The sequence below is a fragment of the Neoarius graeffei genome, chromosome 7, assembly GCF_027579695.1.
Source record: "Neoarius graeffei isolate fNeoGra1 chromosome 7, fNeoGra1.pri, whole genome shotgun sequence".
Lineage (NCBI taxonomy): Eukaryota > Metazoa > Chordata > Actinopteri > Siluriformes > Ariidae > Neoarius > Neoarius graeffei.
This window is the reverse complement of record NC_083575.1, coordinates 54,304,805-54,320,517: the sequence shown is the minus strand read 5'-3', so window position 1 is coordinate 54,320,517 and position 15,713 is coordinate 54,304,805. Positions and strand designations below refer to the sequence as shown.

Sequence of the window (15,713 nt, the reverse complement as noted above, 5' to 3'; positions counted from 1 at the left end):
CAGAACAGTGTCTGCTCTGTACCAGTCAAAGACAAACAGGGAAAACTGCTTACAACTGAAAGGGAACAAGCAAAAAGATGGGCTCAACACTTCGAAGAAGTATTAAACAGACCGGAGCCATATAAGCCGGCTGACCCAGTACCTTCCAGTGATATTCCCATCAATACCAACCCGCCCTCTCAAGCTGAAGTAGAAACAGCAATAAAGGCAATGAAAAATGGCAAAGCACCAGGTATTGACTCCCTACAGGCAGAACTTTTGAAAGCAGACTGTGCTACAGCTACACTTCTACTCCCAGACCTGTTTGCCAAAATCTGGGAACATGTAGTCATTCCTCAGGACTGGAACAAAGGTCTCATATTTAAGATCCCTAAGAAGGGAGTTCTTAGCAACTGTGATAACTGGCGGGGAATAACATTACTATCTATCCCCAGTAAGGTATTCTGCAGAATCCTTCTCAAAAGGATTGACAGTGCAATAGATTCCAAGTTAAGGGAAGAACAAGCAGGTTTCCATAAAGGCCGTGGCTGTTCAGACCAGATCTTTGCCCTGAGGAACATCATTGAACAGTGCATTGAATGGAACTCCCTATTGCTCATAAACTTCATAGACTTCCAGAAAGCCTTTGATATTGTTCATAGGGAAAGCCTGTGGAAATTCCTAAGGGTGTATGGTATTCCACACAAAATAGTTAGCATTATAGGAACATTCTACGAACACTTTGAATGCAGTGTTATCACAGAGAATAGTTTAACTAAACCATTTTGTGTTAGGTCTGGTGTTAGACAGGGATGCATTCTTTCCCCAATTCTGTTCCTAATCACTATCGACTGGGTAATGCGTGAAACTACATCAGACTGTCCTTGCAGCATCAGATAGACTCCTACCATGTACCTTGAGGACCTCGACTTTGCCGATGACTTGGCTGTTCTTGCATCCATCCGTACCCTACTCCAGGAAAAGACTGATCGCTTAAGTGAACGAGATAAACAAACTGGTTTGTACATCAACAAGAAGACACAAGTTATGTACATTAACACACCAACAGACCCCCCTCCATCAGTATAGATGGAGAGACCCTGGAGGGTGTAGGAGTCTTCACATACCTGTGAAGTGTTATGAGTACAACTGATGGTGCACAAAAGGACATCAAATTTCGCCTCGATAAAGCTAGGGGTTCCTTCAGCCGACTGCAAACTATTTGGAAATCTAAACAGTATAGTCTTAGGACTAAACTCCGACTCTACAACAGTAATGTCAAGTCAGTTCTTCTATATGGCTCAGAGAGTTGGAGAGTTACAAAGACTGACATGAGGAAGATCGATGGATTCAACAACTGTCTCCGCAAAATATGCAACATCTTCTGGCCAAACAAGATCTCAAATGAGGAACTATATAGCAAAACTGGATGTAGAAGACTATCCACTGAAATTACTAGCAGAAGGTTGAAATGGCTTGGCCATGTACTAAGAATGACGGATGACAGAATACCTAAAGTCGTCCTAAACTGGAGACCAGATGGGAAAAGAAAAAGAGGAAGACCTAAAACCACATGGAGGAGAACAGTGTCAGACGACCTGGCGTCCATGGGGCTCTCTTGGCAATCAGCACAGACTATGGTGCAGGATAGACCCAGATGGAAAGAAAAAGTCATGGCCTTATGTCTCACTAGGGATGAAGAGGATAAGTAAGTACCCACCAGCCAGCTCTCCCTTATCACACAGCATCTACCAATATGGACTGTGAAAGCTAGCATGTGCTTCCTCTGAGATGCATGAAAACAGCCAACTCTACCTTTTCAAACTGCTACTTGAGCTACATAACTAGTACAACTGGAAGGAAAGCGGTATCTGCTCTTTCCATAGACAATGAGCACACAGACACCTGTCATTGGTTAGTATTGCTCTGATTGACAGTGGAAAGAAAATGCCATTCCTCTCACCCAGACAGCATGGCCAAATTTGTTTTCTTGGTCTTCTGAACAACATCCTGGCATCAACAGGATCAGACCTTGCAACGATGTTCAGACAAACACTTTTCTAACAATTTGGAATTCTTTTTTAGTCATTTTAATTTCTCTTCTTTGTACTGGTACAAAATCACACAAATTTTTTTCCACCACAAAACCTTAAACAGTATGATGTTACACACACATTAATATTTTATCCACTGAATAATAATAGTACATTAGGACTTCTGGACACAATAGCTAAATTACACTTATGGTCGAAAAAAAAGTAATTCAGATGGAAACCACCTGATAGGCATTTACTTCTCAGGTACACTCTAATGGGTTCTTCCTTCAGGGGGAACCCTTAAAGGTCCTACACAGAACTCTGACAACAGTGTTTCCCTGTCAGAAAGGGTTCTAAGTAGAACTCTTTTCAGAAGCTACAAACCTTTAATTATCCAATGAACCCTTAAAGAAACCTTGAAGAACCCATTTCTAAGAGCATGTACTATGTCTTTCCTCTATCCCTCACATCTTCGCTGGCCTCTTCAGTCCTCACTCTGGCATTACTATGTGTGGCTTGAGTGTTACACAGATCCTGCATCTCCCCCAGGCACTCCACCAGAGCTTTCACAAACATGTCTGAAGAGGTCTCAGGGCTGTCATGGAAACTGGACACACAGAAAATGATGTGATCCGACTGGGGATTGTAGCAGGCTCCATAGCCATTTGGGACCACGGGGCCATAGCAGCAAAACATCTCCACAGTCGTGGGAACCTGCATGCAGAGATCACACTCTTACCATGTGTCTAAAGTTGTGTAGTTATCACTTGCTACAATAGTTCAATGTGGATAATTTTTAAGTTCTGTGGAATTATTTGAATACAAGTTTTAGATAAGTTTCTTAGTTGTTGAAGAGTTTCATCTGTACAGCGATCGATTCCATAGAAAGGTTTTAAAACTTTTTACTGCACAAAATTCTTGGACATACCCAAGATTTCAACTCCTTCAGGAGCATTCATCAGGGATGGGAAGTGACGTCATTCCCATTTCTTAGTTGTTGATTTAAAAGACATAACTTATGGCAAGTAAATCACCAACAAACTCACATTAATTTCCCTGTCTTATTAATTCCCTGTAGTTAGCACTGAACGTACCTGACTTGTGGAGAGGATGAACTGGTTACTGATGATGTAGGTCTCATCTGTGAAAATTTCTGGCTTCTCTAGGTTGAGCTCCTTAGAGATTTCTTGCAGTCCAAGTAAGTGATTGTCTATTGCCATTCCTGTGATAGCCTGAGGAATGATAAAGTTTGTTGAATAAGAGAACTATACTGAGACATAACAGTATCATGATACAATAAGATATACTATGATTGCATTAAGCTGGGAAGTTGATCAACACTCCTCATTTTTAATTACCAATATTGTATAATGGGTTTGCGCCTTAATAGCATCACATAACTTCTCCATCTTCTCAGCATCCTATCCAAAGAGAAAAATATTGTAGCATAATGTAAATGATGTGAATGAATAAGGAATGAGGTTTAACAATGAACACTTTTCTGTTGACAGTTTTATACAGTATATGCATACCGTATAATCTAAAAAAGACACACATTTATTAACACTGAATATATAAGTGTGGCAGCGGGGGTGTGGTCAAGCGCCGGTCTGTGACAGGAGGGCGGAGTCAGGGAAGGTAAGTGGCAGAATCACTACACCTGAGAGCAATTAACCTGTGTTTGTGTGTCTTCCCAGTGACCGCGCCCTATATGAGGAGGGAGAGCGAGAGCGGAAGTGGCTCATCCCTGAACCAGACGCCGGTTGTGTGTGTGTGTCTGTGCTAGAGCAATTATTGTTGTACTGAAAAGTGTGGCAATAAAGCCAAGTGTTAAACCTGATCTCTGTCCTGCCGTCCTCTGTGCTCCACTTTCCTGGGTTTCGGCACCACTGTAGGGTTCCCTATGTGTGGGTGGAGCACAGAGGACGGCAGGACAGAGATCAGGTTTAACACTTGGCTTTATTGCCACACTTTTCAGTACAACAATAATTGCTCTAGCACAGAAACACACAACCGGCGTCTGGTTCAGGGATGAGCCACTTCCGCTCTCGCTCTCCCTCCTCATATAGGGCGCGGTCACTGGGAAGACACACAAACACAGGTTAACTGCTCTCAGGTGTAGTGATTCTGCCACTTATTTTCCCTGACTCCGCCCTCCTGTCACAGACCGGTGCTTGACCACGCCCCCGCTGCCACAATAAGTAAGTAAGGTTTTTGTTTATACCAACAAAAATGGCACAACACTCATAGTAAATTTAAAATGTATAGGATTAATGAATCTGGGACTATCAGAAGCAAAGCTAACTGGCTAATGGTAGCTAAAAGACAAGCTCATGTTGAAAGTAAGCTGTTTTGCTCTTTTTTTTATAATATTCAGCAAATGCTACTGTCATGCTAATGGATGCAATAAAGTTTTTATTTTTCTAACCCTTCTGTAATGTGATAATGGGAACAGTTTGTCAGGACACCACTGGTGTCCTTACAATTTAGACAGTATGTGTGCAGTAAATTGTTGGACTAGAACAATGCATTGTGTTTTTATTGGATATGTATTGACTTGGCATTCACCAAATACTTCACAATAACATTTTTTTTTACCAAAGAGGGTGTAAATTGGAAACTTGTCAAATCCAATGTGTAACACAATTAGACTCAAATAATAAACACAATCAACTCAAATAATCTTGATCAGCTCTTGTATCAGGCTTAATCACCTACCATCAGATTAGACTTTTTATCAGTCATGGCTTTCACAAATTCCAAGGCCTCAGCAGTAGAAGAGCGAATGTTGTCCACGCGACCCTGCTGGAAGCGGCGGATTGATGCACTCTCGTAGGTTGATGCAGGTCGTCCGTGACATCTGGACAAAGGTTAGATATCTTTGCCATGAATGTCCTATGTTGAATATTATCCATATATTGTGAGGTAGAAAACAAACAGGAAACTGACCTGTAAAATGCAAACTGCAGAGCCACTTGTATGTAGGCATCAGGACTCATTTTGTGTTTCTTGATGAACTCTTTACCATAACTGTTGAACTTGTGGACATTCATGTCTAGATTTTTGACTAGCCTAAATATAAAGGATGCATCGAGTTAACACAGCAAGTCATTTCAAAAGAACCACTCAACCACCTCCATGCGCACCTCACATTTATACTTAAGAGAAATAAGTGTAATGCGGGCTTGCCGTTGTAATGTATCTATAGAAGAGGTGATGAATTTTTGGATTTCTGGAGAACATTTCCAGTGCAGGCGTCTTGGAGATGGCAACTCACTCACACTTGCTGCTCGCACCAACTTTGAAGGGCTGCCTTTCCTGAAAGTGATCCACACATACTCAAGTATAGACTTCTCCATTACTCTAGAGGTAAAGGTAATTCAGAATTTAGCAGTGTCTGGCTCTCAACTCCAAACTCTCCAAAATGTGATAATTACATGTCTGTTGCTTAAACAAGCACTGATGATAGACCCAATCTCCAGATAATACAGACCTGTCCCTATTTATGCTAGATATTTGTCTCATATTCAAATGTACATGCAAACAGCAACTTTTATTCACTTAGGTGTACACTATATGGCCAAAAGTTTGTGGACATGTTCCCTTCACTGTAGCTAAGGAGCCCAAATCTTTTCCAGCATGACAATGTCCCTGTGCATAAAAGTGAGGACCATGAAGATATGGTTTGCCAAGGTTGGTGTAGAAGAGCTTGAGTGGCCTTAAGAGAGCCCTGATCCCAACCTCACTGAACACCTTTGGGATGAATTGGAATGCTGGCTGTATCCCAGATCTCCTCACCTGACATCACTGCCTGAACTCAAAAATGCTTTTGTGGCTGAGTGAACACAAATCCCCACAGCCACAGTCCAAAATCTAGTGGGAAGCCTTCCCAGTAGAATGAAGGTTATATCAGCAAAGTCAGGAACTACATCTGGAACAGGATGTTCAAAAGGCACATATGGGTGTGATGGTCAGTTGTCCACAAACTTCTGGCCATGTAGTGCATAAGAATTGAAATCATACTTAGAGAGGCATACTCAAATTGGAACCTATGCATGAGATTATAGATTAAAGAGACAATACAAGCTTAGTGTGTAGCCATGAAATATTAACTTTATGAGAAAGTATGTATAAGATGTGAGCTGGAGATACATGTATTAGATGAGCAAGATATAAAACTCAGATTTTTTTAGCTGCACATTTCCATCTTCGCTCCGTTGGAGTCATCACCTTATCATGGTGGAGCGGTTTGTGTGCCCCAGTGACCCCTAGAGCTATGTCAGCTGGTGTCATGCACACCTGGTAGGGTCACCCATGCCGAACAGGTCAAAGGGTAGAGGCCAGATGAAGAGTGACTCCCTGGTCCACCAGATTGGGGGTTGGGCTGTGGGCTGATAATATGCTTTTTATGGGAGCAGGTTATTACAGAAACCAGAAACGGAATGATTTCACATAATCTGGGGGACGCAGTGGTCACTCCTCACACCATGAGAAGTTCGATGACACATGGGGGTGAAAGCCACATGGAAGCCCTTGAGCAGATGAGACCATTAGTCCACCCTAAGAATGTCATGAGGATAGGAAATTGGAACGTAAGAACGCTGTACCAGAGTGGGAACATAGCACAGGCATCAAGAGAGATGAAGAAGAGAGGTATTGAAATCATGGGAATCAGTGAGACACATTGGACGGGACAAGGGAAGATAGTACCGGAGGAAGGAGAAACCATCATATACTCTGGCAGAGAAGATAACCACAGAGATGGAGTAGGAATACTGATGTCCAAATTTGCAACAGGAACACTCATAGATTGGACGCCAGTAAATGAACGAATAATTGTAGCCAGGTTCTATTCCAAGCATGTTAAACTGACCATTGTACATATATATGCACCAACAGAGGATGTGGAGGAGTCGGTAAAGGACGAATTCTATGATAGACTGCAGGATGTGTTGAATGCTAAGAAGGAGCACGATATGCTGGTTGTCACAGGTGACATGAACGCAAAGGTCGGCGAGGAAAACTGGGACTATGAGAGGATCATGGGTAGGCATGGAATTGGAAGACAGAATGAAAGTGGAGAGAGGCTTTACGAATTCTGTGACATGAACAAGTTAGTCATAACAGGGACTTTGTTTCCACATAGAGATATACACAAAGCTACCTGGGTATCACCCGATGGGAAAATGAGAAATCAAATAGACCATGTGCTAATAAACAAGAAGTTCCGCAACTCAGTAATTGATACCAGAGTTTACAGATCTGCAGACATTGGAAGTGATCACTATCTTGTATGCGCAAAAGTGAAGCTAAGACTAAGAAAACAACCAAAAGAACAGGGAAGTATAAGAACCAAGTATGACACCAACAAGTTGAAAGACGAAGCTGTTTTGAAAACATTTATTATCACCTTGCAGAATAGATATCAAGCATTGGAAGAAGAGACACCTAGTGTAGGAGAGGAGGATGAAATAGAAAGGGACTTCCAAGTAATGGAAGAGGCATACACGGGAGCAGCAGAAGAAGTATTAGATCGGCCAAAGAAGAAAAGAAAGCCATGGATAACAGAAGAATCATGGGCGCTTGTAAATCAAAGAGAAGAGATAAGAAGATTATAAGTACTCGCTCAGAGAGGGTCAAGAAACAGCTCAGAACAGAATACAAGGAAAAGAGTAGGGAGGTGAAGAGGAGCATAAGGAGCGACAAAAGAAAGTGGATGGATAGCATTGCAAATGAGGCAGAGGAGGCTGCAAGGAAACAACACATGAGAACGTTATACGGGCTGACAAAAGTGCTAAGCAACGAAAGAACTAGAAGCAGCGCAGCAATCCTTGACAAGAGAGGCAATCTTATGAGTGGAAAGAAGGAAATACAGTCAAGGTGGACAGAGCACTTAGGGAAGTACTGAACAGGGAAGAACCAACAGATCCAATAACAACAGAGGATGAATGCGAGTTTGAGCTCAGCGAAGTAATTGAAGAAATTGCACTGAACCAACCCTGGGGGAAGTCAAAGCAGCAATTGAGCGATTGAAGAATGGGAAGTCTCCAGGAATCGACTCTATCACAGCTGAATTGTTGAAGGCACACAAAGAATTCTTAGCGGAGAAAGTGCATCAGCTACTGGAGAAAGTATGGAAACATGAAAAGATCCCTGACAAATGGAAAAAGGGGCTGATTATCAAATTGCCAAAGAAGGGAAACCTCAAAGAATGTAAGAACTGGAGAGGAATAACTCTGCTTTCAGTCGTAGGCAAGATACTTGGAAGGATCGTTATAGACTGCATTCGGAATGGAGTTGATAACAGGCTGAGAAGTGAGCAAGCAGGATATCGGAAGGGCAGAGGAACAACAGACCAGATTTTCATATTACGAAACATCGTCGAGCAAGCCAATGAATGGCAAACTAGCTTATATGTAAACTTCATAGACTTTGAGAAGGCATTCGATTCCATCCACCATGAAAGCCTATGGTTAATCATGTGAAAATATGGAATCCCAGACAAGATTATAAGAATGGTCAGAGTGTTCTATGACGATTTTGAGTGTGCTGTAGAAGATCAGGCAGAAGCATGTGAGTGGTTCAACATCAAAACAGGCATCAAACAAGGGTGCAACATGTCAGGATTCTTGTTCTTGATAGTAATGGACTGGGTAATGAGAAGGACTGTGGGAAATGGAGAGAATGGAATAAGGTGGAGGTTTACATCTAAGCTCGATGATTTGGATTTCGCGGATGATGTGGCACTGCTCTCTTCAACTAAACCACATATCCAAAGCAAGACAACTAAAATGAACAAAGAGGTGAGAAGGGTCGGGCTGAAAATCAACAAAGACCAGACAAAGGTGATGAGGATCAACGCGAAGAGTCAAAAAAGGGTTAGTCGATGGACAAGACATTGGTGAAGTTGAGGAGTTTAACTATCTGGGAGCTACCATTTGTAAAGAGGGAGGAGGGATGAAGGATCTGAAGAATAGGCTCTCCAAGGCAAGAGGCGCATTTGCCAAACTCAAAAGAACAAGGAACTCCAAGGCCGAATCCCATTTCACCCCTTGGACCAACCCCTTGGCCCTTCCCCTCCATTTTGCGCGTTCACGTGAAGGGGTAGGGGTATCCCAATCCCAGTTAACGTGGAGGGGTAGGGGAAGGGGTAGGGCTTCTGTACCCCTCCAAACGGAGATTTTCCTGGAGCTGACTCCGAACGAAGGGGTTTGAGTGATTTCCCACAATGCCATGCGGATTTCAGCGAGATTTCATGCGGATTTCAGAAAGATGGCGGTTCCCGCGGTGAAAGATTGTCATAAATGTATTTTCTCCATTATTTACGTGTTTTAAGTTGTTATCCAGAGGAAACACGCCGCTTGATTCGCTTTCGAGCTGAGAATGAGCAGCAATTTCTGAAATCCAAGCTGCTGCTAAAAAGCTTTGGGAGTGAGTATTGTTTTCGGTTGCTTGACTGCGTACGTTTTGTTCTGTTATTCTCGCTTTTATTGTTTACATGAGTGTTCTGACACCTCATTCTGTCGGATGTGGTGCACGAAGCGCCAAAGATATCCCATTCAGTGGTGTTAGTTAACAAATCACACCCTGCCAGCAGAGATTTCTGGCTCTGACTGTAGCGGCTGGTCGCAGCCAATGACGCATTTGGTCGCGTTTTGCTAACGTAAACGCTGACGGAGGTACGCGATGACGTATGCGATCGTTGAAGGGCTATCCCAATACGTAGGGGTTGAATTTCAAGCCCTATCCCTTGTAGCTCAGTTTCAAGGGGAAGGGCCAAGGGGGAGGGGAAGGGGGAGGGGTAGGGGTAGAAATTAGAATTGGGATTGGGCCCAAGAGCATCACAAAGAGAACCAAGTTTAGATTGTTCAAAACCCTAGTGGTGCCAGTGCTACTCTATGGGTGTGAAACATGGAAAATGAACAAGGGAGATGACAGGCGGCTCGATGTGTTCCACAATAAGTGTCTAAGGAGAATCCTTAAAATAGAGTGGAAGGATCATGTCACTACAAAAGAACTACTCAAGAAAGCAGGCATGAAGCCTTTGAGCAAGGAGGTAAAGAGGCGCAGATGGAAGATGATTGCCCATATTCTACGGCAAGACAGAAGGAGAGATTCCAACACCGCACTCACATGGATGCCTGAAGGAAAAAGGAAGAGAGGGAGGCCTAAGACGACCTGGCGAAGAACGGTGGAAAGAGAGAGGAAAGAGGCAGGTTGGCGTTCATGGGAAGAGGCAAGGGCTGTTGCAGCCAACAGAGAGAGGTGGAGGCATTCCGTTATGTGCCCCTAGGCATGAAGAAGATAGGTAGGTAACATTTCCATCTGACTTTTTTGTTTCCTTCACAAACTAACATTTAAATGCTTCTGGAAATATGCAGGTTTTAACCCCCCCCCCATTAAAAAAAATAGCTTGAAGTATATACAGTGGTGCTTGAAAGTTTGTGAACCCTTTAGAATTTTCTAGATTTCTGCATAAATATGACCTATAACATCATCAGATTTTCACACAAGTCCTAAAAGTAGATAAAGAGAGCCCAGTTAAACAAATGAGACAAAAATATTATACTTGGTCATTTATTTATTGAGGAAAATGATCTAATATTACATATCTGTGAGTGGCAAAAGTATGTGAACCTTTGCTTTCAGTATCTGGTGTGACCCCCTTGTGCAGCAATAACTACAAATAAACATTTCCGGTAACTGTTGATCAGTCCTGCACACCAGCTTGGAGGAATCTTAGCCCATTCCTCTGTACAGAACAGCTTCAACTCTTGGATGTTGGTGGGTTTCCTCACATGAACTGCTCGCTTCAGGTCCTTCCACAACATTTCAATTGGATTAAGGTCAGGACTTTGACTTGGCCATTCCAAAACATTAACTTTATTCTTCTTCAACCATTCTTTGGTAGAATGACTGGTGTGCTTAGGGTCGTTGTCTTGCTGCATGACCCACCTTCTCTTGAGATTCAGTTCATGGACAGATATCCTGACATTTTCCTTTAGAATTCGCTGGTATAATTCAGAATTCATTGTTCCATCAATGATGGCAAGCCGTCCTGGCCCAGATGCAGCAAAACAGGCCCAAACCATGATACTACCCCCACCATGTTTCACAGATGGGATAAGGTTGTTATGCTGGAATTCAGTGCTTTCCTTTCTCCAAACATAACGCTTCTCATTTCAAACAAAAAGTTCTATTTTGGTCTCATCCGTCCCCAAAACATTTTTCCAGTAGCCTTCTGGCTTGTCCACGTGATTTTTAGCAAACTGCAGATGAGCAGCAATGTTCTTTTTGGAGAGCAGTGGCTTTCTCCTTGCAACCCTGCCATGCACACCATCGTTGTTCAGTGTTCTCCTAATGGTGGACTCATGAACATTAACATTAGCCAATGTGAGAGAGGTCTTCAGTTGCTTAGAAGTTACCCTGGGGTCCTTTGTGACCTCGCTGACTATTACACGCCTTGCTCTTGGAGTGATCTTTGTTGATCGACCACTCCTGGGGAGGGTAATAATGGTCTTGGAGTCCAAACTCTTTAGAGATGGTTTTGTAACCTTTTCCAGCTTGATGAGCATCAACAACACTTTTTCTGAGGTCCTCAGAAATCTCCTTTGTTCGTGTCATGATATACTTCCACAAACATGTGTTGTGAAGATCAGACTTTGATAGATCCCTGTTCTTTAAATAAAACAGGGTGCCCACTCACACCTGATTGTCATCTCATTGATTGAAAACACCTGACTCTAATTTCACCTTCAAATTAACTGCTAATCCTCGAGTTTCACATACTTTTGCCACTCACAGATATGTAATATTGGATCATTTTCCTCAATAAATAAATGACCAAGTATAATATTTTTGTCTCATTTGTTCAACTGAGTTCTCTTTATCTACTTGTAGAACTTGTGTGAAAATCTGATGATGTTTTAGGTCATATTTATGCAGAAATATAGAAAATTCTAAAGGGTTCACAAACTTTCAAGCACCACTGTAAAATATATAAACCTGTTCTATCTGCTTGTCATAATTTTAACATCTCAAAATCCTAAATGTACTGCTATTGTCATCCATTGTTTTTAATTCAGTCAGTAATGAAGAACGGATTATTACAGAATTATATAAAATGAATACTTACATGTACTTTAGTAGATATTCTGTGCACTGGACCAGCACAATTCCCTCAAAGGGTGAATGTTCACAAACAACACCACAGCATCCATCCGCTCCTACTATAAACTGAGATTCACCAAATAACTGCAGACTTAATCCAAACTTTAAATTATTACACATTGTTTGGCAGTATTTTATGTTGATGCTTTACCTGCATGGGTTTGTCATACCAGCGGTTTCCTCCATTCTTGTCCTTCCCTCCTCCATGGAGCATCATCATGGCTCGGTTTGTATCACACAGATCCATGCCACATGGTTCATCCAAGCACACCAAACACAGGCAGCGCTCAATCATATCCAGAGAGTCCCTGTTGGTAGAATCTGCAGCAGAGGTGTTTATTCAGCGTGCTTTGATATCTGAGTGACTCTATGGTAGATTTGGAAGTTGTGCATGATAATGTTTCCCAAATAATGCAGGTTTTCTTTTAGTCTTGTTCATCCTTTGCTCTAATTCATTGCATAAGTAAACAAATCCAAGTCCAGGCCTACCATCCTGAAAAACACAATTTCTGAACAATGTGGCTTATTAAAAAGTCATTTGAGCAAGTAATTGGGAAGTTTTCTTTGATGTCAGATACATATTTCTGTTTTATTAGAAATTTTCACTGTATTTTCATGGAAAAATTCCTGATCTCAGAATGTTGGACTGCATGATGCTTCAAATGACATCTGACCTTTAATGAGGGCACTACGAGCTTCTGCCCACTCAGTCCGCCCGTCTGAGGTAAGCAGTCCAATAGGAGGGAAGTTTTCCTCCTCACTCTCAGTCATCTTCATTATCTTCTGTAGCTGAGTGAACAGATCTTTCTCATTGAGTCGCCGGAAGTTGATGATCACATCAAGAACAAAAAACTGGGGAAATAAAGTCATACATTTGCATAATTATTTTATTAATTTATAGCCTGGCCATAGACAGTATATAACACTATACACTAACAGCCATTTTGAGTGGAAGAACAGCTGCCGAATGAGTGAGTGTAACTTTTATGACATTAAAATGGATTATCTTGTATGTAATTAAAAACAGCTCAAGCATAAAGATGATTAACAACAATCCTCATTATGTCAATAGTGAGTACCTGTTAGAGTACCTCACTTATTAATTAGGTTATAAAACAGAAAAAGAACTGCCCAAGAGAGTTGTCCATCACCTTAGTTATGGTCTTATTTAGACGCCTTGCCTCTGTGCCAGATCAGATCTAATTACATGAAACAAATAGGGGACTCATCACCCAGAGCCTGATTCCCTTAAGCATCTGTATTAAGGGTCCTACCTGGTTTTTATAAGCCACTATGATGTGCTCTGGTTCTGGCATTACACAGCTCTTCTGAGCCACCAGGGTGTCTGTCTTTGGCCCAGGCAGACGGTAGGTGGTGAAGAGCCTGTAGTACTGCTCCATGCACAATGGTGTGCCAGCTAATTGGCCACGGGCAAAGTCCACTGGTAGGGCATGTCTGCAACTCATAACAAGAGCAGATTATTGCAAAGAGCACTAGGGAACTTCTAATGCATGTACAACCCTGTTACCCAAGATAATGTTCTACTATTGGCAAAGACCTACCCATCAATCAGACTCTTATATTCTAATACACCTGAAATTAGATGTGCTGCAAATCTGTTGAAGAGAAAAGAAAGCATAAAAAAATACAGTTTAATTCAAGTGTAAACATACAGTATGTAAGTGTAGATTATCTTTGCACAGCAAGAAAACAAACTTTGATTATAGGTTTTGGAGTTAATAAGCGCTAGCAGACATATTTTGTTTGTGAAGCTTTAAGCAAATGTCAAAATACACAGTGTCTAAGGAATCTGGATACTGACTACACTCAAAAAAACTATTTTCAGTGGTTGTTCAGTTTAGTGGAGTAAATAACAAACACAATGCAAATAAATTGATTTTTGTCTCGTAATGTGAAAGTTTAGTGCCCTATTAAATTGAAGAGATTAGATTTAAACCGTATGTGATCGCTTCGTGTAGAAACAACATATCTAAATATCTTTGCCTGTGTTCAATGAACTCAACGCGATTAAATGAGCATGATGATATGATGACACAGCATGAGAAAAAGAGCCAAAACCAGTGCGCGGGACTTCTTCACATCAGGTAAAGGTATGTGAATCATTAAATCACCAAAAATAAGTTACCTCCATCAAAAAAAAAAAACATACAGCATAAGATAATAAAACATAGCTTGATATTGATGTTAGATTGGGTGTATAGTGTTGCTGTGGTTTTCGCGCTAGTCATGTTAACTATATGTAAGCTAGCTTAGTACTAGAGGGGAGAACACTCTGGATCATGTTTACTCCAACATCAAGTATGCGTACAGAGCCATACCCCTCCCCAACCTCAGCCAGTCAGACCATCTTTCCCTCCTGCTCTCCCCAGCCTACACCCCCCTCAGATGCAGAGCCAGGCCCACCACAAGGACCATCACAACCTGGCCTGACAACGCACTCTCCAAACTACAGGACTGCTTTAAACGGACAGACTGGGACTTATTTGAACACCAGGAGCTGGAGACATTCACAGGAATGGTGCTAGACTATATCAAGTTCTGCATCGGGAATGTGACGGTGAATAAAAACATCCAGGTTTTCCCAAACCAGAAACCCTGGATGACCAGCCAGGTCCGCTCACTCCTCAGGGCTCGCGACGCTGCCTTCAGGTCAGGTGACAGAGCTCTGTACAGAGCCGCTCGAGCTGATCTGAAAAGAGGAATAAATAAAGCCAAGGTCGACCATAGGCTGTGCATAGAGTCCCACCTGTCCAGCAACAACACACGGGAGGTGTGGCAGGGCATACAAGACATCATAAACTTCAGAGACTGTGATGCGTCAACAGGAGACTGGAGTGCGCTGCTGGCAGAGGAGATAAATTGCTTCTTTGCTCGCTTTGAAACATCTCAGCAGCACTCATCTGCTCCAGCCCTGCCTCCACCGCCATACAGTTCCTACACCACTCCATTCATTGTACAGGAGCACGATGTCAGACGGGTGCTCCTGGCAGTGAACCCCAAGAAAGCTGCCGGCCCAGATGGTGTACCTGGTAAAGTGCTCAGAGTGTGCGCCCACCAGCTCACCCCTACCTTCACCAGGATCTTTAACCTCTCCCTGGCTCAGGCAGTCATCCCACCCTGCCTAAAATCTGTAACAATAATCCCAGTGCCGAAGAAGTCTCCCATCACCAGCCTGAATGATTACCGTCCTGTGGCCCTCACCCCAGTAATCATGAAGTGCTTCGAGAGACTAGTTCTTCAGCACATCAAGGACCACCTCCCCCAGACTTCGACCCCTACCAGTTCGCATATCGCGCGAACAGATCCACAGAGGATGCCATCACCGTAGCTCTCCGCTCTGCACTGAACCACCTGGAGCAGCAGCAAAGCTACATCTGCATACTCTTTGTGGATTACAGTTCAGCATTTAATACAATAATCCCGGACATCCTTATCAGAAAACTGGACACTTTCAGCCTCCCCCCTCTCACATGTGCCTGGATAAAGGATTTTCTTACCAACTGGCCC

General features: G+C 42.5%; 1 protein-coding gene across 1 annotated transcript in view; it reads right to left on the bottom strand.

The window, feature by feature from the left end:
- Positions 1-2,459: 2,459 nt before the first annotated feature.
- chata (choline O-acetyltransferase a) overlaps positions 2,460-15,713 on the bottom strand; it is a 39,500-nt gene continuing 26,246 nt past the window's right edge. The window contains exons 4-14 of the mRNA XM_060924750.1: positions 13,748-13,801; positions 13,460-13,640; positions 12,860-13,037; positions 12,337-12,506; positions 12,151-12,251; positions 5,205-5,333; positions 4,965-5,087; positions 4,734-4,875; positions 3,374-3,436; positions 3,110-3,247; positions 2,460-2,729 (exon numbers count right to left, since the gene is read on the bottom strand). Of these exons, the coding sequence (XP_060780733.1) occupies positions 2,460-2,729; positions 3,110-3,247; positions 3,374-3,436; positions 4,734-4,875; positions 4,965-5,087; positions 5,205-5,333; positions 12,151-12,251; positions 12,337-12,506; positions 12,860-13,037; positions 13,460-13,640; positions 13,748-13,801 (1,549 nt within the window). The remainder of the gene's footprint in view (positions 2,730-3,109; positions 3,248-3,373; positions 3,437-4,733; positions 4,876-4,964; positions 5,088-5,204; positions 5,334-12,150; positions 12,252-12,336; positions 12,507-12,859; positions 13,038-13,459; positions 13,641-13,747; positions 13,802-15,713) is intronic.